Source organism: Perognathus longimembris, chromosome 3 (assembly GCF_023159225.1).
Source record: "Perognathus longimembris pacificus isolate PPM17 chromosome 3, ASM2315922v1, whole genome shotgun sequence".
NCBI classification, from domain to species: Eukaryota; Metazoa; Chordata; class Mammalia; order Rodentia; family Heteromyidae; genus Perognathus; species Perognathus longimembris.
In genome coordinates this window covers 91,126,767-91,153,292 of record NC_063163.1, presented here as the reverse complement: position 1 = coordinate 91,153,292, position 26,526 = coordinate 91,126,767, and the positions used below count along the sequence as shown (strand labels likewise).

General features: G+C 47.9%; 1 protein-coding gene across 5 annotated transcripts in view; it reads left to right on the top strand.

The window, feature by feature from the left end:
* Ap1b1 (adaptor related protein complex 1 subunit beta 1) overlaps positions 1–26,526 on the top strand; it is a 53,812-nt gene that overhangs the window by 18,332 nt on the left and 8,954 nt on the right. For 3 of the 5 annotated variants that reach the window (XM_048343253.1, XM_048343249.1, XM_048343251.1), the window contains exons 2-14: positions 4,492–4,554; positions 7,545–7,650; positions 9,747–9,882; positions 10,507–10,752; positions 13,883–14,073; positions 14,570–14,791; positions 17,464–17,584; positions 18,809–18,904; positions 19,766–19,881; positions 20,329–20,494; positions 23,913–24,011; positions 24,479–24,738; positions 25,334–25,535. In XM_048343253.1, coding sequence (XP_048199210.1) covers positions 4,518–4,554; positions 7,545–7,650; positions 9,747–9,882; positions 10,507–10,752; positions 13,883–14,073; positions 14,570–14,791; positions 17,464–17,584; positions 18,809–18,904; positions 19,766–19,881; positions 20,329–20,494; positions 23,913–24,011; positions 24,479–24,738; positions 25,334–25,535 — 1,998 coding nt within the window. In that variant the 5' untranslated portion in view covers positions 4,492–4,517. Of the gene's footprint in view, positions 1–1,114; positions 1,293–2,988; positions 3,013–4,491; positions 4,555–7,544; positions 7,651–9,746; positions 9,883–10,506; positions 10,753–13,882; positions 14,074–14,569; positions 14,792–17,463; positions 17,585–18,808; positions 18,905–19,765; positions 19,882–20,328; positions 20,495–23,912; positions 24,012–24,478; positions 24,739–25,333; positions 25,536–26,526 lie in introns of those variants that run through there. The other 2 variants (XM_048343250.1, XM_048343252.1) reach the window with 2 other exon arrangements.

Here is a 26,526-nt window from a genome sequence, read left to right as displayed (position 1 = left end):
GCCCCTTTTCATTTCTTTCAACTACCAGCAATTGAATACTTGCCACAGGCAGAGCTGTGAGCAGGGCCACATGGTCCATCCTTCCCTTTGTGGTTCTGTCTGGAGCCCTGGCTCACACTGTGGGGATTGGCAAAGTAGATGCCCCACTGCACAGCTTGCCCCATCAGCCGCAGCAGTCTCCTGAGGCCCCACTCCAGGACTTACCTCATTAAACAAGACTGTCTTCTCTGCTCTTTGCTGCAGCTCCCATTGCAAAAGGCCCTCAACCTTTCCCACTTTGCAGAGCAAGAGGAAAAAAGCATTGTGTTCTATCAGGGTCCACAAAAGATTTAAGGTAACCTCAGACAGCCCATGCATGTTTCCCATTAATTACTGAAACAAAGAATGGGCTGGGGGATATCTTCATTGCCTTCCTGACATAAATATCAGTCAATACAAGCCAATCTTGAAGAAACAGTTGTGCTGGAAAATTGCTACATTAGCTCGGTTTCCATAGAATATAAATTGATCCATCATGTGTTGCTCACTTACCTTTCATGTTGCCCCTGCATAGTGATGCATGCAAAGGAGATGTTTATGAGCCATGCATGGTGGCTCATTCCTGTAATCCTTGTACTCAGGAGGCTGAGACAGGAGGTTCTCAAGTTTAAGCCTGCCTAGGCCAGGGCAAGTTAGTTCCAAGCCAGCTTGAGTTATATAATGAGACTGTCTCTCAAAAAACAGATCAACAACAACAACAAAAACACATCTAAAAAGGTATTTATGGGCTGGGAATATGGCCTAGTGGTAAAGTGTTTGCCTCCTATACATGAAGCCCTGGGTTTGATTCTCAAGTGGTAGAGTGCTAGCCTTGAGCAAAAAGAAGCCAGAGACAGTGCTCAGGCCCTGAGTCTAAGACCCAGGCCTGGCAAAAAAAAAAAAAAAAAGGTATTTATGACAGAAAGGTTCATTTTATGGCATAGACCATGGGAAAATAGCATTTGGCTATCTAAGCGTTAGGGGAAGAGACGTGTATATATAATTATTAAACAGTTCTGGTCAAAGTGTGACCTGGTTGATCATTATTTCAGTCCTTGTTTTGGAAAGGATTCTGGAGAAGTTATCACTCGTCAGGAAAAACAAGTTAGCATTTGCCTAAAGGATAGTCTCTCCTGTAGAGGCCCTATTGTTTCTTGGGGTTGTTATGGTCTCTGGTCATAAAGATATTGTTATCTTCCTGCATCCCAAGGTGAGTGCAAGGTGACTTCAGAGAGAACTGGCTTAAAGCAAAGATACGTAAAAAATGGGGGCAGGCACAGGATTGGGGCAGCGACCCAACAGTATGTAACTAAAACCGAACAATTACTCAACACATAAAGGTCAAAAATTGACCTCTCAGTGGAATACAATAGCTCAAAATCTGTATGTACGTTCATATAAGACTACTGCCGACATATTGTCTAATATCGACATTGCATTTAAAGCCCTAGGTGAATTTTCTTGGGCGCAGCCATGTGGCTACTGTATATGTTCTTGATACATTGTATATTGTATATATGTCTACCTGACCTAGAGAAGGGAAAGAAAAACAGGGCGTAAGATATCACAAGAAATGTACACACTCCCCTACTATGTAACTGTACCCTTTTTGCACAACACCCTGTCCAAAGAATTTGCGTTCAATTAATAAATAAATTAAATTTTTAAAAAATGGGGGCAGGTATGTCAAGCTTTGTTCCTGCTTTTTCCCCATGGAAGGAGTAGTGCTTTTCAGCAAGATCTTCATATCTGCATATCCTCTTCTTCTCTTCCTTTTTCTTTACTTCCTTTTTTTTTTTTTTCAAGACAGAATCTCATTCTACAGCCTAGACTGGCCATATACCACCACCCCTATATACAAGTAGATTGGGAGATTTTTTGGGGGGGGTCTCAACCCTTAGCTATCACCCTCCCTCTCAGATGGAAGAAGCAGAATTCCCTTATCTATAGACCATAATAGCACTGTGCTGAGCTGATGTGACTGAACAAGTTATATGACATCTTCAAGCCTGTTTCCACCTCTGTAAGATGGAGTTTAAAGCTGTTCATCACCCTAATGACAAGAGTGAATGAGATAATACCTAGAAACCCCTGCCTTTAAGAGGGACTCAGAACATGATCACTTCTTAATAAATCGCAGAATAATCTCAGAAGCTTCTGCCATGTATCCACAGGGACTTGACTCCTTTTATCTTTCATCTGTTGGTCCCTAAGAGCTACTGAGTCATGTAGTAGACACTTATTAAGTGCTTTTCGGGTGAATGAGATGAGCTTAGTTACTGGTACTTCACACAGTGAGTTTTCCACTGGACAGTGAAAGACACCTTGAGAAAACTAGCCAAACAGAACTGAGGAAGGCTGCATGCAGTCTGCAGGGTCGATTCTGCCTTCTCCAGAGATGAGTACTGCTTGTCACTGTTGATGAAATTTTAGCCAGGTGCTGGTGGCTCACATCTGCAATCCTAGCTACTCAGGAGGCTGAGATCTGAGGATTGTGGTTCAAAGCCTACCTCAGCTGGAGAGTTCATGAAACTCCGATCTCCAGTTACAAAAAAGCTGGAAGTAGAGCTGTGGCTCAAGTAATAGAACACTAGCCTTGACTGAAAAAGCTCAGGGACAATGCCCAGGCTCTTAAATTCAAGCCCCAAGGACCATCTTTTGTTTTTTTGGCCAGTATTGGGGCTTGGACTCAGGACCTGAGCACTGTCCCTGGCTTTTTGCTCAAGGGTAGCACTCTACCACTTGAGCCATAGCACCACTTCTGGCCGTTTTCTATATATGTGGTGCTGGGGAATCGAACCCAGGGCTTCATGTACACGAGGCAAGCACTGTTGCCACTAGGCCATAATCCCAGCCCCAGGACCAGCATTTTTTTTAAAAAAAGAAAAAGGTTGGTACAACTTGTAAAGAGAAGAAACTTGCTCTATCTTCTTGATCTTCCCCAACCTCATCGGCATTTATAGGGTGCTGATAGGATTTCCTGAAGAGGTTTTGTTAAGTCTTATGTGTGGAGGCTTTAGAACTGTGTAGGGCAAAGTGAGCACTAACAAGGAGCTACTGGACTATGGCATTAAGTACCTTATAATCTGTGGCATCTTCCAGAGGACTTAGCTATCTCCTTGTTGATTGTCTGATTGTAGGGGAGTGGTATTTGTTTGTTTGTTTGTCGGTCTTGGGGTTTGAATTCTGGGTGCTGTGTCTGAGTTCTTCAGCTCAAGGCTAGTGCCCTATCACTTGAGCCACAGGCCCACTTCTGGTTTTCTGGTGGTCAATTGGAAATAAGAGTCTCATGGACTTTTCCTGCCCAGGTTGGCTTTGAACGGCGATCCTCAGATCTCAGCTTCCTGAGTAGCTAGGATTACAGTTATGAGCCACTGGTGCCTGGTTGGAGATAATAGTATTTAAGCTGGTTCCAGTGGTTCCTTGTTATAGATAGTGATACAGTCAAAAACCACAGGTCCTCATGCAGACCTATCTTTCTCTGTCCTTCTCTCTCTTTCTACCCCCTTCCTCCTTCCTTCCCCCCTCCCACGCCTCTCTCTTTCTTTCTTTTATTGCCAGTCCTGGAGCTTGATCTCAGGGCGTGGGCACTGTCCCTGAGCTTCTTTTGCTCAAGGCTAGCACTCTACCACTAGAGCCACTTCTGCCTTTTTCTGTTTATGTGGTACTGATGAATCGAACCCAGGGCTTCAGGCAAGCACTCTACCCCTAAGCCACATTCCAGCCACTCTTTATCTCTTTTATTTTTTTTTAATGCTAGTCATGGGGATTAAACTCAGGGCCTGGGCGCTGTCCCTGAGTTTCTTTTGCTCAAGTATAGTGCTCTACCACTTGAGCCCCAGTGCTACTTTGTCCTTCTCTGTTTGTATGGTACTGAGAAATTGAACCCAGGGCTCCACTAAGTAACATCCCTGGCCCTGTAAGACTCTTATCTCCAATAAACTACTCAGAAAAAGCTTGAATTGGCACTGTGACTCAAGTGGTAGAACACTACACTTGAACAAAAGCAGCTAAGGGACAAAACCCACGCCCTGAGCTCAAGCCTCATGACTGGCACACATATACACACGAGCGCGCGCACACACACACGAATTACTCTCCATGGGCTGGGAATGTGGCTTATTGGTAGAGTGCTTGCCTAGCATGCATAAAGCCCTGGGTTCGATTCCTCAATACCACATAAACAGAAAACGGCAGAAGTGGCTCTAGTGGTAGAGTGCTAGTCTTGAGCAAAAAAAGCTCAGGGACAGTGCCTAGGCCCCGAGTTCAAGCCCCCTGACTGGCAAAAAAAAAAAAAAAAAATACCCTCCAAAATCTGACATGGTTTAATACATCCTTTGCTTGGGAAAGATAAACTGCTATCTTCCCCTGCCTCCTGTGTGCTGGATGCCCCTCCTCTTCCCGCCTCTGCTCAACCTAACTGAAAATGGAAAGGAACACAGCTCAGTCACCCCTCTCCTCCCTGTCTTGCAGACTCTGGCCACTGATAAGGCACCAAAATGACTGACTCAAAATACTTCACCACAACCAAGAAAGGTACTGTGTGTTTCACCTGGGCTTTCTACCCTTTACTTGCTTGATTGACCCTTCTAGGTGCTTTCTGGAGAGCTGGAACAGGAACAGGGTGGAGCCTGGGAGGCACTAGTGGGAGGGGCCTTGAACTTCTCTACCTGTGGATCCAGAACCTTGAACTGTTGATAGTATAAGGAATTAATTGATTTCTCCTTTTGGAAGTTGGGAAAGGAAAGGTAGGTATTAGCCTTAACTGTGGGAAAAAGCTCCTCCCCCTTTTCTTTCCCATGGCTCAAAAATGTTTAACCATAATGGGCTTTTTTTCTCTTTATTCCTCTCTCCTCCCCTCCTTTTCTCCCTCTCTTTTTCTCCCTCCTTCCCTTCCTCCTTTTCTCTCCCTCTCACTCCATCTCTTCTCTCTCTCCCCCCCCCCCCCAATTTTGGGCTTGAACTCAGGACTTAGGCACTGCTCCTGAACTTTTGTATTCAGGCTGCCACTTGAGGCACAGCTCCACTTTGGGCTTTTTGGTGTTCAATTGGAGATAAAAGTCTCATGGACTTTCCTGCCTGCGCTGGATTTGAACTGTGATCCTCAGATCTCAGTCTTCTGAGTAGCTGGGCCTATAGATGTGAGCCACCAGCCCCTGGCTTCTTTCTCTCTTTTGGGAGGGTCTGGAGAATTAAAAACAAAAGGAAGTGGAGCTGTGGCTTGAGGTAGAGTGCTAGCCTTGAGCAAAAAAGCTCAGGGACAGTGCTCAGGCCCAATTTCAAACCCCGGGACCATCACAGAAACAATAAAAACACTGTATAGTCCTATCAGCAACCCTAGATTGTATGTGTGTAGACTAGCAGTGCATATTTGGTCCTTATCTGTGGACACTCATTTTTTTTAAGAGATTTCATCCTGTTTTTCCTTTGACGTTATCATAAACATTTCCAAGCAGTTCTGATGACTCAGTATTAAGTTAACTGAGTTGCCCCGATAAAATTTGCTAAGCTAGGCTTATGTAGTTGGATATTTTGGTTCTTTTTGTTTTTAAGGAAATGCAACTATTGTGACTGACAATGTTCTTTAACCCTGTAAGCATCTCACTAGCCAGTCCTTTCTTTTTAAATTTGAACTGCAAGATAGAGAGATTCCTCCTGGCTTTATTAATAGAGCAATATCCTCCATGTGGCCCTTCCTCAAGGCTGTGCTGGATAATGGTTCTTCATTAATCATTTAGCTGTTTCTCAAGTCTCTAGTGTCCAGTTCTTTACTGAGTACCATATTATTTGGTCAGGATTTTAAAACAAAATTGTTTTCTTTTTTCTCATTGAAAATACACCTAGAACTTTGTCAGCACTTTTGCCAACTTAATAATCTTCGTCATCTTCACCTCAAGAAACTTGAGCTGGGTGCTGGTGGCTCACATCTGTAAATTCTTGCAGGAGGCCGAGATCTGAGGATAGCAGTTCAAAGCCACCCCAGACAGGAATGTCTGTGAAACTCTTATCTCCAGTTAACTACCAAAAAGCTGGAGGTAGAGTGGTAGCTGAAGTAATAGAGTGCTAACCTTGAGTGAAAAAGCTCAGGGACTGCACCCAGGCCCTGAGTTCAAGCCCCATCATCACCAAAAAATAAAATAATAATAATGAATCTTGAGAAGGAAACTCAGGACTGCCAAAGACAACTCAATAGCAGCAGTAGCCACTCTTAATATAGCTCACCCATTGCCGGGCACCAAGATGAATGTTCACTTCTGTGTGTTAGTGCCCAAGCAAGAGGTGGAGGACAGGCAGGGAAATGGGTTCAGAGAGGCGAAGGATTGTCTGGGAGCTTGGAGGGAGCAGATACGGTTTTGCACCTTGGTCCTCCCCCTTGGTAGCTACATGTACATTACTGGACTTTTTACAGCTTCCATTTGCTCATCTGTAAAATGAGGGAATGCAGAGTCAGTATGAAGATTTGGTGCTAGGCTCAGAGAAAGGCTTAGGAGATTCCCTGCCTGTTAGCTGGTTCTGGTTATCTCCACAGAGCACCCTTACTTCCTCACTTCCTTTGTCCAAATCATCAAGCTCTTAAGAACAATTTACTACATGCTAGAGCCCTCATAGGGCAGCTGAATTCCCATTTCCACCATTTCCAATCTGAGCAGCCACTTGTCATTCAGGAAGTGAAACCCTGAGCAAGCTGTTTGAGCTTGTAGTTCTAGGAAAACAGGAAAGACGTGTGTTATTGACCAAATCCTGCCTCCCCACAATCCCGGAGAACCCAGGGTCCGTCACACTCAGCCTTTAGAGCCTGGGGTTGAGTAAAGTAGCCAAAGACACCATTGATTTTTTTTTTTTCATTTTTAGCTGTCACACCCTGTCCACATGTTTCTATTTCACTCAGGACTTTTTTTTGACTGGTGGTGTTGGTATGGGGTTTGAACTCAGGGCCTGGCACTGTTCCTGAGCTTTTTCTCTCAAGGCTAGCACTCTACCATTTTGAGCCACATCACTATTTCCAGTTTTCTATTGGTTCATTGGAGATAAGAGTTTCATGCACTTTTCTGTCTGGGCTGGCCTTGAACCATGATCCTCAGATCTCAGTCTCCTGAGTAGCTAGGATTACAAGTGTGAGCCATCAGTGCCCAGCAAAACATTTAGGTGGCTTTTTTTTTTGTCTGTGTGGTTGGTCTTGGGACTTGAACTCAGGGCCTAGGTGCTGTCCCTGAGCTCTTTTGCTCAAGGTTAGCACTCTTATCACTAAGTGATAAGAGCCACAGCTCCACTCCCTTGGGACTTTTGTAGCCTGCTCCTTTGCACCACCACCACCGTGGTTCCTATTGTTTCAATCCAACATGACCTCCAAGCTTCCATCACTGTAATTCCTCTCCTAACCATCCCTCACTGTTGCTTGTCCCACCTGAAGCCAGGGTCCTAATGCTGCCCTCTGTCTCCCCCTAGTTCTTTGAGATGTTAGGGCAGACATTTGTCCACTGGCAGGGGATAAGGATGGACTGTTTATACTTGCCTCCTTTCCTTAGGAGAGATCTTCGAGCTGAAGGCTGAGCTGAACAGTGACAAGAAGGAGAAGAAGAAGGAAGCAGTAAAGAAAGTGATTGCGTCAATGACCGTGGGCAAGGATGTCAGGTGTGCAGGTGTAGGCCAAGTGGCTGCTGGGCACTCGCTGATGGGAGGAATTCCTCAATTGGGTCCAGTTCAGCTCTCTCCTTTAGAGCCATTTCAGGACTTCCTCATTTAGCTCCTTTCATGAGCCCCTGTTCCAAACAGAATGCTTTGTTTCACAGAAGTCACGAGCTCAAATGCCAGTGGCTCAGGCAGTCACGAAACAAGTGAAGCAGATGGGTTGAAAAGGCAGTGGATGGTGGGTAGATGTGTCAGGGACCCTCTTAGAAGCTCCAGAGAGTTGTAGCTGCTGGAGATGATGATCGAATATGGCCAGGACTTCTGATATTTAAAAGAATGGGAAATGTGGATTTTTCATTTTGACACTTCCCATTTGAAGTTGCCAGATGACATTAAATTTACACACACCCCTGCAGATTGGATTTCTCTGGCTTGCTGTCGGTTTGCACCTGACAGTTGGAGCAGGATGGCTATTGTAACTTTACTCAAGCTTTCCTGACATCTGGAATGCCTATGTCCAGCTCACTCTTCCATTTCTTTCTTTCTTTCTTTCTTTTTTTCTTTTTTGCCAGTCCTGGGGCTTGGACTCAGGGCCTGAGCACTGTCCCTCCTTCTTTTTGCTCAAGGCTAGCACTCTGCCACTTGAGCCACAGTGCCACTTCTGGCCATTTTCTGTATATGTGGTGCTGGGGAATTGAACCCAGGGCTTCATGTATGGGAGGCAAGCACTCTTGCCACTAGGCCATGTTCCCAGCCCTCTCCCATTTCTTAAAACCCACCCAACACTTGGCTTCTATTGCCATCCTTTATCACTCTAGCTTGCTACCCTAAAGTCAGCATTTGTTCTCTGTTCCTGTCACCTAGCACAAGTCTAGACAGTTCTCATGTTTAGCTGCCCATCAGATTGAGAAGTCCCCAAAGACAGGGATGGCTTTTATGCCAACTCAATGTTTGCAGTGTTTGAGAATCTGCAGAGCACTTTCAGATAGAATTTCTTAATAGTTCTTAAATTCCCATCATAAGGGCTGGGAATATGGCCTAGTGGCAAGTTCTCCTGTCTCATATACATGAAGCCCTGGGTTCTATTCCCCAGCACCACATGTATAGAAAAGGCCAGACAGAAGTGGCGCTGTGGCTCAAGTGGTAGAGTGCTAGCCTTGAGCAGAAAGAAGCCAGGGACAGTGCTCAGGCACTGAGTCTCAGCCCCAGGACTGGCAAAAAAAAAAAAAAATTCCCATCATAAGCAATGATGTTTTACTGCCAGAGAAACATGATGAAAAGTGAGGAAAATGACTGCCTAACAGCCATGGCAAATGTCAGATGGTGGGCTCAATTCCAGCCCTTAAAAAATCCAAACCCAGGGACTTAAGCCCAGACCCCTGTCCTCAGTGACTCTGAGACCTAAGACATATGGGGCAGCTCTCCACCCAGCACATGCCTATACCACCATCCCACTGCTCCAGACTTTCTCACTTTCCCGCGGTTACCCACCCAGGGCTAGCCTGGGCAAGGCCCTCCTGCCACAAACTCAGGAGAAACAACAGATACCTGCTGAAGACATTCCCAGAAGGATTGGATATCTGCTGGAAAATTGGCCTCCTTCCAAGATCCGTTCCTTCCACTGCTGTCACCTCCTCATGGAAGAAATGTCGTTGTTCGACCTCAAAAGAGCTCCCTTTGCTGGTGCAATGGGCCCCAGATAACACATCAAGTTCATCAGTATTTCCTCCTGTCCCCTACCCTGCTTCCTGGTGTGTCACCTGCCAAGGTGATACCTCTCCTTTAGCTTCAGAGACACTGCCTTCTGGGGCTCAGGAAGTAAGAATCGAGAGAGGAGGTGATGGCTCAGAAACAGAAAACTGGTCTCTATATTTCTCAGTTTGAGGGGACCTGAGACCCTCTAGGACCATTAGATACCATCTTGGAAAGGATTCCACCCAGGAGTCATAAGTCAGACCTGCCTCCTCAGACAGGTTGACATTTCTGACCCTCACTATTAACTTCTTGCTCTTAGACTAAATATGTTAAGCCCTTAGCACCAAGCCTTTACTGAAGGGGGTTTCAGTTTGGCCTCTACTAACTCAGCTTTGACCTTCTAGTGCCCTCTTCCCAGATGTGGTAAACTGCATGCAGACAGACAACCTGGAGCTGAAGAAGCTGGTGTACCTGTACTTGATGAACTATGCCAAGAGCCAGCCTGATATGGCCATCATGGCCGTCAACACCTTTGTGAAGGTGACTAGGAGCTCAGTGGGAGTGGGGGCAAGGGTTGCTCACTGCTAGGAGTCAAGGTCCTTTGGCCAAGGATTGGAACACTAAGGCTCCTTTCCAGATCCTCAAGCTACCTCTGCCTGCGCAGGCAGATGACCAATTCTTCCAGCAGAGGGCTCCCTTTCTCTCCAGAAGCTTGGCTGGGCCTTTGCGCTGTAGTCTTTTTGCCAGGGCAGGATTCAGCAAGTGTCTGAGAGTTGTTCTGTTCCTCTTCCAGTCTGCTCCCTGTACATTTTCTGTCCCCAGATGAGCAGCCAGTTCACATATGGAAAACAGGGTTCTGGTACTAGGTGGCTGTGGGTTTAGATCACAGATCTGCTCTGTGACTTTGGGTGATTGTCCATCTTCCTTAACAGCCTCAGCTTCCTCACCTGTGGAGCAGGGCCAGAATTGTTATCTGCTGTGAGGATTAGTAGGATAGTGTGCATATCCCCTGCCATGGTATTTGGTGACCACTCAGTATCCATCACCTTCCATTTACTTGGGTTCTGCTGGCTGTAGCAGGAAGGGCAGAGCTGAAAGCTAGGAAGAATAAGAAGCTGTAGGTAGCTCATCTGCCCTGCCCTCGCCAATGCTGGTTCCCCTCAGGACTGTGAAGACCCGAACCCCCTCATTCGGGCCCTGGCAGTGCGGACTATGGGCTGCATCCGAGTCGACAAGATTACAGAGTACTTATGTGAGCCACTCCGGAAGTGCCTGAAGGATGAGGATCCATATGTGCGAAAGACAGCAGCTGTGTGTGTCGCCAAACTCCATGACATCAATGCCCAGCTGGTGGAGGACCAGGGCTTCCTGGATACCCTTAAAGACCTCATCTCTGACTCTAACCCCATGGTAAGCAACTGCCACTCACGATGTTACCTCCTCTGCCTCCTGGGTTGCATGAGGAGACCTTGGCTTGACCCTCTGCCTGGCTGTCCCCAGTCCCTAGAAGTCAGAGTCCCACTGAGTTGCTCATTGCTCCTGTGCCTTGTCATGGTGCAAGAGTGGTCTCTGCTGGGAACTGGACCTGAATTCCCTTCTATGACCTTCTAGTGAGTTGTGTGACCTTGAACTTGCTGACCTTCCACAGCTCTCTTCCTCATTAGTAAGATGAGTAGCTTGCTCTATGACTTCCTGGAGTACTAAGAAGTTACCATGCCTGGCCTTGTACACAGTGTTAGTGCCCTCTTCCCCTTCCTGTCACTGTCATTGTTATGGTCTTGTCACCAAAACATCTAAGTGTGTGGCTCTTTTCCCTTATATCTTTGCAGAGAGTAAAGTAAGTGTAGTGTGGAAGGCAGGAGGTGCTGGGCAGGAGCCAGTCTTCACCGATGATGATCACAACAGTTTACAGGGATGCTTGGCCAAAGTCTGTTTAAAATGAAATACATGCCAGTAGTGTGGCACCACACACCTATGATCCCAGCACTCAGGAAGCTAAGGCAGGAAGATTGTGAGTTTGAGGCCAGCCTTGGCTACGTAGGAAGATATTGTCTCAAGTGTGTGTGTCCATGGGTATGCGCTGGTACATGGACTTGAACTCAAAGCCTTGGTTTTATTTCCCCTCAGCATTTTTTGCTCATAGCTGGCACTCTACCACTTAAGCAGCACCTCAAATTCAGCTTTTTTCTTTTTTGGGCTTATAAATTGGAAATGGAATCTTTTCTTTTTTTTCTTTTTTTTTTTTTTTTAGTGCCAGTCCTGGGGCTTGGACTCAGGGCCTGAGAACTGTCCCTGGATTCTTTTTGCTCAAAGCCAGCACTCTGCCAACTTGAGCCACAGTGCCACTTCTGGCCTTTTCTCTATATGTGGTGCTGAGGAATCGAACCTAGGGCTTCATGTATACGAGGCGAACACTCTTGCCACTAGGCCACATTCCCAGCTGGAAATGGAATCTTAAAGACTTTTTCTGTCTAGGCTAGCTTCAATCCATGATCCTCAGCAGCCTCCTGTATAGCTAAGATTACAAGTATGAGCCATCAGTACCTGGCTCAAAAAAATCCTTTAAAAAAATAAATAAAACAGCATACCCCTTAGGCCCAGCCCTACCAACTCTGTAGTCCATAGAAACCCTAATCACGCAGAAACCTTAAGCCTGTCATAGGGAAAAGTGAAAGACCTTGAAGACCACACATGGAAGGAGCTACCCATGGTTTCAGGCCCAGAGTGTCACCTGGCAAGCCTGTCTACCCAGCCATCTACTCCCAACACCTTAAGGCCATCTGCAGGAATCTTTCACCTCTGACAAGCATGCTGACAACTACTGAAATAAATACTGTAATCAGTAGTGGGGCTGTTGTGTTGACAGCAGGGATTGCTCTCCATTGCCAGGCATCTGGAGCTGGGCCTTTCCTCTCTTGTTTCCTTCATTTTTGTTGTTGTTGGTGGTTTTAGGTGATGTTAGAGTTTCAACTCAAGGCTAAGCAAGTGTAAGGCCCTGAGTTCTACCACTTTTACCAAGTTCCTAGCCCTTTTGATTTTAGTTAGCTTTTCAGCTAGTCAGGCTACCCTGAGCTGGCCTTGGACCATGGTCCTCCTATCCCTGCCTCCTAATGTCACCATACCTAACTTATTTTTTAAATGGTGTCTCTAAAACTTTCCCTAGGCTTAGTGGTAGAATGCTTGCCTAGCATTCATGAAGCCCTGGGTTCGATTCCTTAGTACCACATAAACAGAAAAAGCTGGAAGTAGAACTGTGGCTCAATAGAGTGCTAGCCTTGAGCAAAAGAAGCTCAGGGACAGTGCCCAGGCCCTGAGTTCAAGCCCCAGGACTGGCTAAAAAAAGGAAAACAAACTTTCCCAGAGGCTGGGCATTGGTGGCTCATGCCTATAATCCTAGCTACTCAGGCTAAGATCTGAGGATCTCAAGAAGCCAGCCCAGGGGCTGGGAATATGGCCTAGTGGTAAAGTGCTCACCTCATATATATGAAGCCCTGGGTTTGATTCCTCAGCACCACATATATAGAAAAAGTTGGAAGTGGTGCTGTGGCTCAAGGGGTAGAGTGCTAGCATTGAGCAAAAAGAAGCCAGGGGCATTGCTCAGGCCCTGAGTTCAAGCCCCAGGATTGGCAGAAAAAAAACAAAACAAAGAAGCCAGACCAGGCAGAAAAGGCCAGGAGGCCCTTATCTCCAGTTAACCACCAGAAAACCAGAAGGGGAGCTGTGGTTCTAAGTGGTAGAGCACTAACCTTGAGCAAAAGCTCAGGGACAGTTCCCAGGCCCTGAGTTCAAGCCCCACAACTGCCCTAACTGAAGCAGGGCACTAGTGCCTCATGCCTATAATCCTGAGATTTTAGGATTATGATTTAGAGCTATCTCAGGCAGTAAAGTCTGTGAGACTGTTATCTCCACTTAACAAAAAGCCAAAAGTAAAGCTGTGGCTCAAGTGGTAAAGCACCAGCCTTGAGTAAAAAAGCTAAGGGACAGTGCTCAGGCCCTGGATTCAAGCCCCAGTACACACACACACACACACACACACACACACACACACACACACACACACACACACACACACACACACACACACACACACACACACACACACACACACACACACACACACACACACACACACACACACACACACACACACACACACACACACACACACACACACACACACACACACACACACACACACACACACACACACACACACACACACACACACACACACACACACACAGCTGGATTTGAAACATGATCCTCGTCTCTCCATATCTCAAGTAGCTGTGATCATAAGTATGCACCACACCTGGCTTTGCCTTATTTCTTTTCAATGGCAGCTGTCCTTGTTTTAGTTCCACTTTGCTCAGGAGTCAGCAGGGTAAGTGCTTGGAGTAGTCCTCCTTGAATCTCCACATCCTGCCTATCAGATCATGTTCCTCTCAAGATGTCCTTCCTTTGATGACCCAGTGTCATTACCTCCCTGCCCCTGCCTGTGCTGTACCCCAGCCTCTGACCCTTCCACACTCCCTACCAGGTAGTGGCAAATGCAGTGGCTGCCCTCTCGGAGATTGCTGAATCTCACCCCAGTAGCAACCTGCTTGACCTGAACCCGCAGTCCATCAACAAGCTGCTGACAGCCCTGAACGAGTGCACCGAGTGGGGTCAGATCTTCATCCTAGACTGCCTGGCCAACTACACACCCAAAGATGACCGTGAGGCCCAGAGGTGAGCAGGTCACCCTTGCTTGCCAACCCAGGGGCACCAGGGCCGAATCAGGAGCTGGGTAGCATCAGAGCCGTTGTTGATGGAGTTTTCACTGTCTGCCTGCGTCTCTGACCCATCTTCATCTGCCATCTTAGAGATGATGAGACTGTTACAGAAGCAAGGGAGAATTGTGGGTCACCAGGTAGACACATGAAATCCTGCCTGACAGTGGGGGGAGAGAAGCAGCTGACAGGTGGAAGGACTGTGTGCCAGCACTTTGCTCATTCTTTACATGTGTTGTCTCACATAAGCCTCTAGCAGCCCTGGGAATAGGCATCAGCCTCTCCACTTTATACATGAGGAAACCAAGGCTCAGAATTATTGAGCCTGTGTGTGGGGTCAATAGGACACCGCAGACCCAGAATCTAGATCTTCCTTCCACAGAAGACACAGTATTTTGATAAGTAAAAACAGGATGTTTCCCCTTGTCTTTCTCACTGGAACATCTGGACCCCAGTATCTGTGAGCGGGTCACACCTAGACTCTCCCATGCCAACTCTGCTGTGGTGCTGTCCGCTGTGAAAGTGCTGATGAAGTTCATGGAGATGTTGTCCAAGGACCTGGACTACTACAGCACTCTGCTCAAGAAACTGGCCCCACCCCTCGTCACTCTGCTGTCAGCGGAGCCAGAGCTGCAGTACGTGGCCCTGCGAAACATCAACCTCATTGTGCAGAAGAGGTACGGAGACCACCACCCAGGTCCCACACTGGCAACAGGGGCCAAGGGGAAATGACCTGTCAGCATGCAGGAAGTCTAAAGAATGCTTTAGCCGAAGGCTCTCACCCAGGCCACCTTTGCCCCTCCCGTACATTTGGCAGTATCTGGAGACATTTTCAGTTGTCACAGCTGGAGTCGGCTATTGGTCTCTAGTGATTAAAGACACTGCTTAGCCTTCTACTAGTTAGTCTAGTACTAGCTTAGTACTAGTTAGTCCCCCATAACAGGTAACTGGCTCTAAGGGTTGGCAGTATCAAGGTTGAGAAGCTCTGGCTTAGCCCGGGAGAGCAGGTAAAGGTGAGCATGGGGCTACTCAGAATGTGTGCATATTCCTTGGGGTTAGAGTCCACAGCAGTAGTCCCTGAGATTGGAGGCCTCTGAGATGGTGAGGAACCCTTGGACTTGGCATTGACCTCAAGATCTGGGGGAGGTATAAAGCAGAGTGAGAAGAATACCATCCAGCCCACTCCTTCCTCCCAGGAGGTGACTTCAAGGCACCAGGGAGGGGACCCGGTGCCAGGGCACAGTGGAGCTGATGCTTCTTGGGAATGATCCTCCTTCCCTTGAGGCGGATCTAAATGAGTCCTGCTGCCTGATGGTATCGGCCTCCCAAGGGGCACTCCCAGCCTTTTGGTCAGTGGCTCATTCAATAGTCAGGACTTGGCAGTAGCGGGCCCCACTGGTAGGAGCAGATAGGGGCCTTGTATACAGGCCATCTGCTGGAAGTGGCATGCCTTTTTGTCATAATATCTGTTTGGGTTTTTTTGTTTGTTTGTTTGTTTTTGCCAGTCCTGGGCCTTGGACTCAGGGCCTGAGCACTGTCCCTAGCTTCTTTTTTGCTCAAGGCTAGCATTCTGCCACTTGAGCCACAGTGCCACCTCTGGCCATTTTCTATATATGTGGTGCTGGGGAATCGAACCTAGGGCTTCATGTATACGAGGCAAGCACTCTTGCCACTAGGCCGCATTCCCAGTCCAATATCTGGTTCTTGAACTGCGACATTTGTAACTGTCATAGGTTAATACAAGGAAGCATTCTAAGAGCCTAACAAAGAAGAGACAGGCTTTACATTGGCAGTTGGGTCTACACACCATTGCCCTTGAGTAACTAGATTTGTTAAGAGTGGAGGGACTTGCAGATCCAGATCAGCTGTACTTAACATGGTAATCTCTTAAGAAGTTGTCCATGTCACCCAGGCATGACCTGGGCCAGGCCTGACAAGTGATTGGGCAGCCTCCGCTACATTCTGATTGCAAAAGTCATTCTCTTGCTGTCCACCTTGGGGTCTTGCCTCCTCCCTGAAGCACCTCAAAGCCTGCTGGTGTGGCCAGGTCCTCCTTGCAGCTTTCCTAAGGAGAGAAAAATGTTTTATATTTTCCCTTTGTTGTTGCTGCTGCTGCTTGTGCTGTTCCTAGGGCTTGAACTCAGGGCCTGGGCACTGTCCCTGGGCTTTTTTTGCTCAAGGCTAGTGCTATACCACTTGAACCACAGCTCCATTTCCAGCTTTTTGATAGTTAACTAAATATGTTTCATGGATTTTCCTGCCCAGGCTGGCTTCAAACCATGATCCTCAGATCTCAGCCTCCTGAATAGCTAGGAATACAGACATGAGCCACCAGCGCCCGCATTTTACTTTTGATTTTTTATGTTACTGGTTTCTCTTCTGGAAGGGCATGGGAGTGGAAGTTGGGGTGATGACTCACTGTGCTTCTTTTATTAGTGTGTGACCACCAGAAGCTTCATAACCCCTCTGAGTCTCCTTGTCTTAGAACAGTGTGTGCATTGGAGGGCAGCAGGGCAGGCCCTTGAGAAGGTGCAGTATGCTAAATGCTCTGGACAGCTCAGCCTGGAGCTCCTCCTCTTGACACATATGGGTCCACCATTTTAGGTGCTTTGTCACACTCTCATAAATGGCCTGTTGTGTGGGTGTCTTGGTGGAGCCCCCAAGACCACCCACAAGCCAGAGATTCACTGGCAGGTCTCAGCATGTAATTCTCATGACGGAGATTTAGGAGAGCAATGTAGAAAGAGGTGTCTTCATAGGCCTCCCTCTCTTTGGGGGAAGGGAGAACCGATCACACTCCTCCCCTAGCAACAGAGTGTAGCAACACGTGTGGAATGCTTCTGCCCACAGGAGCCTAATTGAGACTCAGCATTGAAGGTTTTCATCGGGAACACCCACCAGATTTTCAGATTCCCAGAGGGAAAGCAGTATTGTTTGTGCAAGTAGCCACCTTGATTGTTTAGGGACCAGAGGACAAACACTCCTAAGATCCAGACTCTGACACGTCAGGCCTTTCTAAGACCTAGCAGATTCAGGCCTATGGGGTAAAGCGTTTTTGCTTGTGTCATTAGTGTTTCATAGGTTAGGAAACAGGCTGAGGTTGGAGCCCTTACCTGCTGCTTACTGCCCTTGATCGTGAACTGTCTTGCCTCTTCTCTGCCCAAGATATGGTCACACTTGTAATAACCAGGCAGAGCCTCCACTGGGCATGTGTAGCTCAACAATGGTTCTACCTCCCTGGACTTGGGGCTCCACTCCAGACCTCAGCAATGTCCTCAGCAAAGTGAAAGGGTTTTCTCACAGGCCTGTGCCTTGCTTATGCTTTCTGGGCATACTGCCCTGCCACCAGGCCTGAGATTCTGAAGCACGAGATGAAGGTCTTCTTTGTGAAGTACAATGACCCCATCTATGTGAAGCTGGAGAAGCTGGACATCATGATCCGCCTGGCCTCCCAAGCCAACATTGCCCAGGTGAGAGAGTGGTGGTCCAGGCATGAGCTTGAGTGTCTGACCATGCCATCACCCACTGGCTGTGGTGTCTGCATTGGTTCATCATGCTTACCACTAACAGTTCATCTCATGGAGAGTTTAGCACGGGGCCCAAGACTTTGTAAGCAAGGAAAATAATCTGGTGGAACCTTCTCAAGCTGAGCATGATGGTACATGCTTGTAGTCCCAACTAGTTGAGAAGCTGAGCCAGAAAGATAATTTGAGCCCATGAGTTCCAATTTAGCCTAATCAGCAAAGTCCTCTTTAAAAAAAAAAAAAAAGTACTTCTGGCTGGGAATGTGGCTTAGTGGTAGAGTACCTAGCATGTATGAAGAAGCCCTGGGTTTGATTTCTTGCTACCACATAAACAGAAAAAGCAAGAAGTGGCATGATGGCTCAAGTGGTAGAGTGCTAGCTCTGAGCAAAAAGAAGCTCAGGGACAGTGCCCAGTCCTTAAGTTCAAGCTTCAGGACTGGCAAAAAAAAAAAGGACTCCTTATTACCTATCATTAAAAGGTAGTAGTTGGGCTTGAGAATACAGCTCAGTGATAGAGTACTGGTTTAACATGCACAAGACCCTGTGTTCAATTCCTAACTCTACATATAGAATAGTATTTGGGGGCTCGGAATGTTGCTTAGTGGTAGAGTGCTTGCCTAGCATGCATGAAGCCCTGGGTTCAATTCCTCAGAGAGAGAGAGAGAGTGTCTTGGTTCGATTCCCCAGCACCACATATATGGAAAACGGCCAGAAGGGCTGCTGTGGCTCAGGTGGCAGAGTGCTAGCCTTGAGCGGGAAGAAGCCAGGGACAGTGCTCAGGCCCTGAGTCCAAGGCCCAGGACTGGCCAAAAAAAGAGAGAGAGAGAGAGAAGAAGTAGTAGTTGTATGTTAGCTAGATCAGTGTAAAACAAGAGTGTCCAGAGTAGGTAATTCTGACCAACATGCATTGTATGCACACATGTCAAAATGAAAACAACTAATTAATGCTTAATAACAAATGTGGGGTAAGGGGATGTCCAGCCCTGCCAGTTAGTTGTTCCCTGCTTCTTTTTCGGAATAACTTCCTGTTGGGACATCTGTCATCTCTGTCCCTGCTCTTAGCCTTCCATCTTGAACAGGAAGTAGTTCTGACACTACATGCCCACTGTCCAGGAGTGTTCCAGTAGGTTTTCCTGTCAGATCCCACCAAACCTTTTGTTTGGACTGTAGGTGTTGGCAGAGCTCAAAGAATATGCAACAGAAGTGGATGTGGATTTTGTACGGAAAGCTGTGCGTGCCATTGGCCGCTGTGCCATCAAGGTGGAGGTAAGAAGGCTCTGGGATTGTCCCTTCGGCTGGGGGAGGGGGGAAACTGCAGCCAGGAAACCAATGTGATCCTAGCAGAACCTATCAGCTGTGTGTGATCCTGGAAGACCAGGGTTGCCAACAGGTTGTGCCTATTGAAGAGACTTGGCAGGCACTTTCACACTCTGAAGACTCAGATGAAATTAACCCTCATGGGTCAAGGTGTTGCATCATTCTCTAAGATGATGGAGCAGTCCCCAGCCAGTGGGCCTGACCATTTGGGCACTTGTGCAAGTATCTCAGTTTACTGCCACAGGCCTCTTTCACAAGCTCCTTAGGCCACCCTAGACCCTGTGTCCTGGCACTTCATCTCCTCCTTGCCTAAGGAGAGGTTTTTTGATCACTGACCTGGGCTCTCCTTAAATTGGCCTAGGACAACTCAGACCCTTGAAGCATTTTCTCCTTGGTACTCATCATGGCTCCCTACTGGGCCACTAGTGTGTGGGGATAAGGGCGGAAGGGGAGGGCCTAGCAGAGACTTGGTGTTTTGGGTTGCAGGACTCCAATTTATGAAATAGCAAGAGAGGTTGGGCTGGCTGAAGTGGATACTACCCTAGGCCTGGAGGCCCTCCCACTCAGGAGCCCAGCCTCTGGCTTCTCCACAGTCTCTTTCCATCCCCGTGTTTCCACCACCCAGGGCTATCATATGGCACTTGTTCCTCACCTTCCCACTATGGGGGAGACTGTTCTCTTCTCACACTGTGCTGAGGAGGGTAGGCAAGGGAATGATGTGGGCAGCTTGGTGTAGTCTCTTCTAAGTGGCTATACTGGAAACCCAGTACAGGAACTATTTCCCCATACCCTTCTCCTCTTCCCATGCAGCAGTCTGCAGAGCGCTGTGTGAGCACACTGCTTGATCTCATCCAGACCAAGGTCAACTATGTGGTCCAGGAAGCCATTGTCGTCATTAAGGATATCTTCCGCAAGTACCCCAACAAGTAGGTTCCCAGCCCTCGTGGTGAGAAGGTAAACTGGTTCAGCTTGGAGAGAGATGGCTTCCCTCCTTTGCTGCCATAGACAGCATTCTCAGAAGAAACCCATCACTTTTCTTCTTTCCCTGAGCTGGACCTCCTCTGCTTCCCAGACCAAAATATGAACATAATAGAACACACCTGTGAGCCTAGCACTCAGGAGGCTGAGATAGGTGAATCTCAGAGTCTGAGGCTGAAGTCCTACGTAGCAAAACCTTGCCTCCAACTAACAAGCAAACAGACAAAAGAGTTAAGCTATGGCAGCTAAAACTTATGTCTCCTGTCCTCATTACCTCTTAGAGGCTTGCTGTTCAGTGGCCTGGTTTCACCCTTGAAGCCCTCCCCTGCCCCACCCCACACCCAGTTGCTGGGGCTTCCCTGTGGTTCACTTGTTGCCCATGCCTGCTCTCCCAGGTATGAGAGTGTGATCGCCACGTTGTGTGAGAACCTGGACTCTCTGGACGAGCCTGAGGCCCGGGCTGCCATGATCTGGATTGTGGGCGAGTACGCAGAGCGAATTGACAATGCAGACGAGCTTCTGGAGAGCTTCCTGGAGGGCTTCCATGATGAGAGCACCCAGGTGAGAGGGCACTCAGGTGAGCCTCTGGCATGAGTCCTGACTGGCAGCCCAGCCTCTGTGGCTCATGCTGACCTGAAGCCAGCTCCCCTTACCACGGTGCTTTGTGGATGGAGGGTGATGTGGGTGCCCCATCAGTACACCACCCCAAACTGCCTTGGGCATGAAAGATGGCCCACATTTTCTAGTTCTGTTGTAATAACATACTTATATTTGAATAGATGACACATGGGCCTGATGCAGATTTTTTTTTTTTTTTTTTTTTGCCAGTCCTGGGCCTTGGACTCAGGGCCTGAGCACCCTCCCTGGCTTCTTTTTGCTCAAGGCTAGCACTCTGCCACTTGAGCCGCAGCACCACTTCTGGCCATTTTCTGTATATGTGGTGCTGGGGAATCGAACCGAGGGCTTCATGTATACGAGGCAAGTGCTCTTGCCACTAGGCCATATCCCCAGCCCCCTGGTGCAGAATTGAAAAGTTACAGAAAGATATATAGTAGAAAATCACCCTGGTAATACTTTCTTGGCCACTTTTCCTCCCAGAGTCATTAATTCCTTGATGAGGATATTCAGACTTTCTACACCAGCAATAGACATTTCATGTGGGTTCGCATGAAGTTGATCTTATTATCCATGGTACCTGTGTTCTGTAGTTACCACCAATACTGATTTAGGACTCAACTATTGCTTCCAGGGGCAATTAGGTTAGGTGCTTGCAAGTGGCTATATGCAACATTTTTATCAAACGATTGATGCATAATCTTGTTGTGTATATGTTTGTTTTTAAAGAATCCTTATTTACTACATAGTGACTTTTTTGCTTTTTTTAGTTGGTCATGGGGCTTGAATTCAAAGACTGAGCACTGTCACTGAGCTTTTCTGCTTAAGGCTTGTGTTCTACCAGTTTGAGCTATAGATCCACTTCTGGTTTTCTGGTGGTTAATTGGAGATAAGAGTCTCATGGACTTTCCTGCCCAGGCTGGCTTTGAACCACAGTCCTCAGATCTCAGCCTCTCCAGTAGTTAAGATTACAGATGTGAGCCACCAGTGCCAGGCTCTTCTTTTTTAACATAATGATTTTTTAAAATTAATTTACTTTATTGTTATTATAGAGGTGATGTACAGAAGGATTACAATTACATGAGCCAGGTAATGAGTACATTTCCTTTTGTATAGTGTCTTCTGTTCCCTCGCTCTCCCAGTCTCTCCCTCCCATCTCCACCCACAACTTGTATAGTTTACTTTCATCCATGTCCAGTGAGCTACACTGCTACACTTTTTATCCTTTTTCCCTCAAGTTCTGTACCCTCCCCAATATAGTATTTCTTTAACATTGAACTCATGGCCAACAGCAGTGTAACATATTGGACAAAGTTTATCTAGCACACAGATTTGCTCTAAATGGCAAAAATCACAGCCTTTGTATGATTACGAACACTAGGCAAGCACTACACTTAGGTACCATTTACAAATCACAAAAAAACTCAAGCAAAAGCTGGGCTTTAGTGGATCATGCCTGTAATCCTAGATAATCAGGAGGCTGGGATCTGAGGATCACAGTTTGAAGCCATCCTTGGCAGGAAAGTTTATGATAGTTTTTTGTTGTTGTTTTGGGTTTTAGGTTTTATTGTTGTTGTTGTTGCTGCTGCTGCTGCTGCTGCTGGTTGTAAGGCTTGAACTCTGGGCCTGGGTGCTGTCTCTGAGCTCTTTTGCTCAAGGCTATATCACTCTACCACTTTGAGCTACAGGGCCACTTCCTGTTTTCTGATGGTTAATTGGAGATAAGAGTCTCATGGACTTTCCTGCCTGGGCTGGCTTTGAACTACGATCCTCAGATCTCAACCTCCTAAGTAGTTAGGATTACAGAAGTGAGCCACAAGTGCCTGGCTTGTGAGACTCATATCTCCACTTAGCCACCAAAAAGCTGGAAGTGGAGCTGTGGTTCAAGTGTTAGAGTGCTATCCTTGAGTGAAAAAGCTAAGGGACTATGCCCAGGTTCTTAGCAAGCCCTGGACTGGTACCAAAAACAAAAACTTAAAAAAAAGTAAGAAAAAGGAAAATATGACACAAAGTGAACTTTGAAAATGATGCTTTTTAACAGTATGAGAACTAAAACAGGGTTCTGTAGAGTATCACTCTACCTTGCTTGGAGTATGTCTGTCAGGTGGGTCCTAGTGTCCCCTACTTTGCCTAAATGTGTAGATGAGTGTTGACTCCAGGGCTACAAGGAGGTTTTAGCAAGTAGGCAGATGCACAGATATAGACTGAATAATGTTGATCCTCTATATATGTGTTTCCCTCTCATCCTTTTTTTTTTTTTTTTTTGTACGCCAGTACTGAGGCTTGAACTCCGTCTTATGTGAGCACACAGCTTTTTCACTCATGACTGCTGCTCTACCACTTGAGCCACACTTCAGTTCTGGCTTTTTACCAATTTACTTGGAGATAAAAGTCTTACGGTTTGTCTGCCTGGTCTGGCTCTGAACTTCAGGTAACCTCCTAGGTAGCTAGTGTGAGCCACCAACACCAGCATTCTTTTCTTCTCTTTTAAATTAACCATACTGCAACAACTAGGAAAGTGATGAAAGATTGGAGGACACTGCAGGTGTGGGGGCTGGGCTAGGATCAACATGTGAACTGAGGGGGAGGAGGGGGAGGACCAGGCAGAGACACCTTTCACCCTCTGTGGCAGGCTGGCTCTGTGACCTTGGTCCCTGGACCTCAGTGACACCATTGCCACTTGTTGACAGATGGTCCCTTTAAGAAGCATACCCAAGGAGCTGGGAATATGGCCTAGTGGCAAGAGTGCTTGCCTCCTACACATGAAGCTCTCGGTTTGATTCCCCAGCACCACATATATGGAAAATGTCCAGAAGGGGCGCTGTGGCTCAGGTGGCAGAGTGCTAGACTTGAGCGGGAAGAAGCCAGGGAGGGTGCTCAGGCCCTGAGTCCAAGGCCCAGAACTGGCCAAAAAAAAAAAAGCATACCCAAGCTGGGTGCTGGTGGCTCACGCCTGTAATGCTGGCCACTCAGGAGTCTGAGATCTGAGGATTGCAGTTCAAACCCAGGCTGGAAAGTCCATGAGACACATCTCCAATTAACCACCAGAAAACCAGAAGTGGAACTGTGGCTCAAAGTGCTGGAGTGCCAGCCTTGAGCAAAAAAGCTCAGGAACAGAGCGTAGGCCCTAAGTTCAAGCCCCTCTACCACCAAAAAAGAAAGGAAGAAGAAGCATGCCAGCCACTGGTGTTGCCTTTTGCAGCTGTAAACTTAGCAAGGACTGTGCTGCTCCGCAGCACCTGTGCCCTGCTTCCTTTGGCTGAATTCTATAGTTAACACCAAACCTGTAGGAGCTGTGCCGGGCTTCCAGAGACTTCAGATCCCCATGTGCAGCATCCCTACCTTGCCCTCCATCTCTCTACAGGTCCAGCTGCAACTGCTCACAGCCATTGTGAAGCTCTTCCTGAAGAAGCCCACAGAGACCCAGGAGCTTGTGCAGCAGGTCCTCAGTTTGGCTACTCAGGTGGGTGACCCGTCACTCCAGCAGGGGGAACTCTGGCCTAGGAACTTGTCTTGCCCCTGAGTGGCATCTATGGGGTTTGGCTTCAGAGTAGCCTCACACCTCTATCTGCAGGAGTCAGAGTTGCAGACAAATCTAAACCAAGGGTATCAAGGGGTGAAGTTGAAACAGACTGTAAATAGAAGGCATGGGAACCAGAAGTCTTATGGGAGGGAAGACACAGAGGACAGCTAGGAACGGAGACTGGAGTGAGCATGGCCTGCCTGTGGGCTGTCTATAATAAAAAAACAAGGAGAGTGAGTTGGGAGCTGGGATATTTCTGTTTAAACAGCATAGAGACAGCCTCATGGCCATGCTCAGGATGGCTGTCATCTGCCAGTCCTGTGAGCTCACCTAGAAGCTGGTGTTGTGGGGGAAGCATCTACCCCTCTTGCAGAGGACTTTCATAGGCTTTCCACCTGTCCCTCAAGGACTCCGACAACCCGGATCTGCGAGATCGTGGATACATCTACTGGCGCCTGCTCTCCACGGACCCAGTGGCTGCCAAGGAGGTGGTGCTGGCCGAGAAGCCTCTCATCTCCGAGGAGACGGACCTCATTGAACCCACACTGCTGGATGAGCTCATCTGCTATATTGGCACACTGGCCTCTGTCTACCACAAGCCACCAAGTGCCTTTGTGGAGGGCGGCCGGGGTGTGGTGCACAAGAGCCTGCCACCCCGCACTGCCTCGTGAGTACAGTCAGCTGGTGGGTCTGTACCACGCACCCCTCCCTCTGTTCAGTGGCCAGGTGCTAAGCTTCATGTGATACCCTCTGTTAAGGCCTGATTCTGACCCTTCAGGTGCTGCTTAGCTGCACATCAGATATCCTCATTTGATCCTATCAGTGAATGAGGGAAAATGTTCCCGTTTAGCAGATAAGGATTGTGAGTGTGGAATGTTTGAGTGAGGAGTCCAAAATCCCACAGTTGACAGAGCCCAGACTCAGGTCCAGTTCTGTCCAGTTCTAGAACCCTGTTCTCACCACATCCATTATGGTTCCCAAATGGCTGGTTTGGCCTGGGTACTGGCATCCAATTTTCTCTAGCATGGCCTCTCCTTTCATTCTGAAGACAGCCTGAAAGATGGATCAGCTATGATGGGGAAGCAGAGAGTTATGTGGATGGCCCCCTGTAGGACAACAAGCAGGAGACTGAGTGTTTGTTTTGGGAAAGATCTTAGATGCTAGGGTCTCTGACCTCTTTGGGGCCCCCAACATACCCACCAACTGACCTTCTGCCCCCCCTCTTCCGCGCCCCCCCCCCCCCGCCTCCCCGTGTCTGGCAGGAGTGAGAGCACAGAGAGCCCTGAGACAGCCCCCGCTGGAGCCCCTCCTGGAGAGCAGCCAGATGTCATCCCTGCCCAGGGTGACCTGCTAGGTGACCTTCTCAACCTGGACCTCGGCCCACCTGTGAGTGGTCCGCCATTGGCCACCTCCTCCGTGCAGATGGGAGCTGTGGACCTTCTTGGTGGTGGCCTTGACAGCCTGGTATGTCCCGGTGATGTTGGAGCAGTCATTGGACACCATGCCCCTCCTGCCAGACATCAGGCAGGGGCTGTGGGTGTTTTATATACCATGCTCAGTCTCTCCTTGAAGACCGTGTAGCTCCCTACTCGCAGATGAGAAAAGACAGCATGGCTACTGAGGTCCAGAGACAGGAATGGTCCCTTCCTTGAACACTTAGAGCCAATCTTATCCCCTTCCATTGTTGCCTAGTTGAGATGTTTCTGGTTCTTCAGAACCAGAGCTGTGCTCACTCATCCCCAGACTATCAGCTTGACATAGCAGCCTGCTAGGCCTCTCTGGGAGACCTTGAGATGTCAGGGAAGGGCAGTGGTGAGCTGGAGCCAGGGTTTCCTAGGTGTTATCAGGTAGTTGGTGGGAGTTAGGTGACCTTTCTTTAGCCCTGCCTCTCTCAGAAGCCCAGGCTGCACTGGACAAGAATCTGGCAGTCAGTGCCAGGAGGCAAAGATAGGAAGGGCTGTTGTATAGGATGTGATGGTGGTGGGTGTGGCCATGGGAGTAATGACCATACACTTCTCTGCTGGAGCTGCAGCTAACTAATCTCCCTCTTTTTCTCTCTTGTCTCTGTATGTCGTCTTTGATGGTTTTTCTCTCTGCATGTTGCTGCCTGTTCTCTTCACCTCCCTGCTTCTGCTTGGAGATGGGGGATGACCCTGAAGGGGTATGGTTCATCTCTGTCCTCCAGCTCTTGTACCTGCTTCTTCTAGAAGCATGGACCCAGCTTCGTCAGGGATGGGCAGTATCATAGCAGCCCCTCCCTGTGAGCTGGGGCCTGTGCTCAAGTTCTAGTAGCCAGGCTGGGAATATGGCCTGTGGCAAGAATGCTTGCCTCTAGTAGCCCAAGCTTTAACCTCCCGGCATCCAGTTGCCACTGACCTCATACTGTGAATTTTTCACTATGTCTTCTCCACCCATGACATGCTGCCTTGTCATCCTGAGGGTTGCTGACATTCAT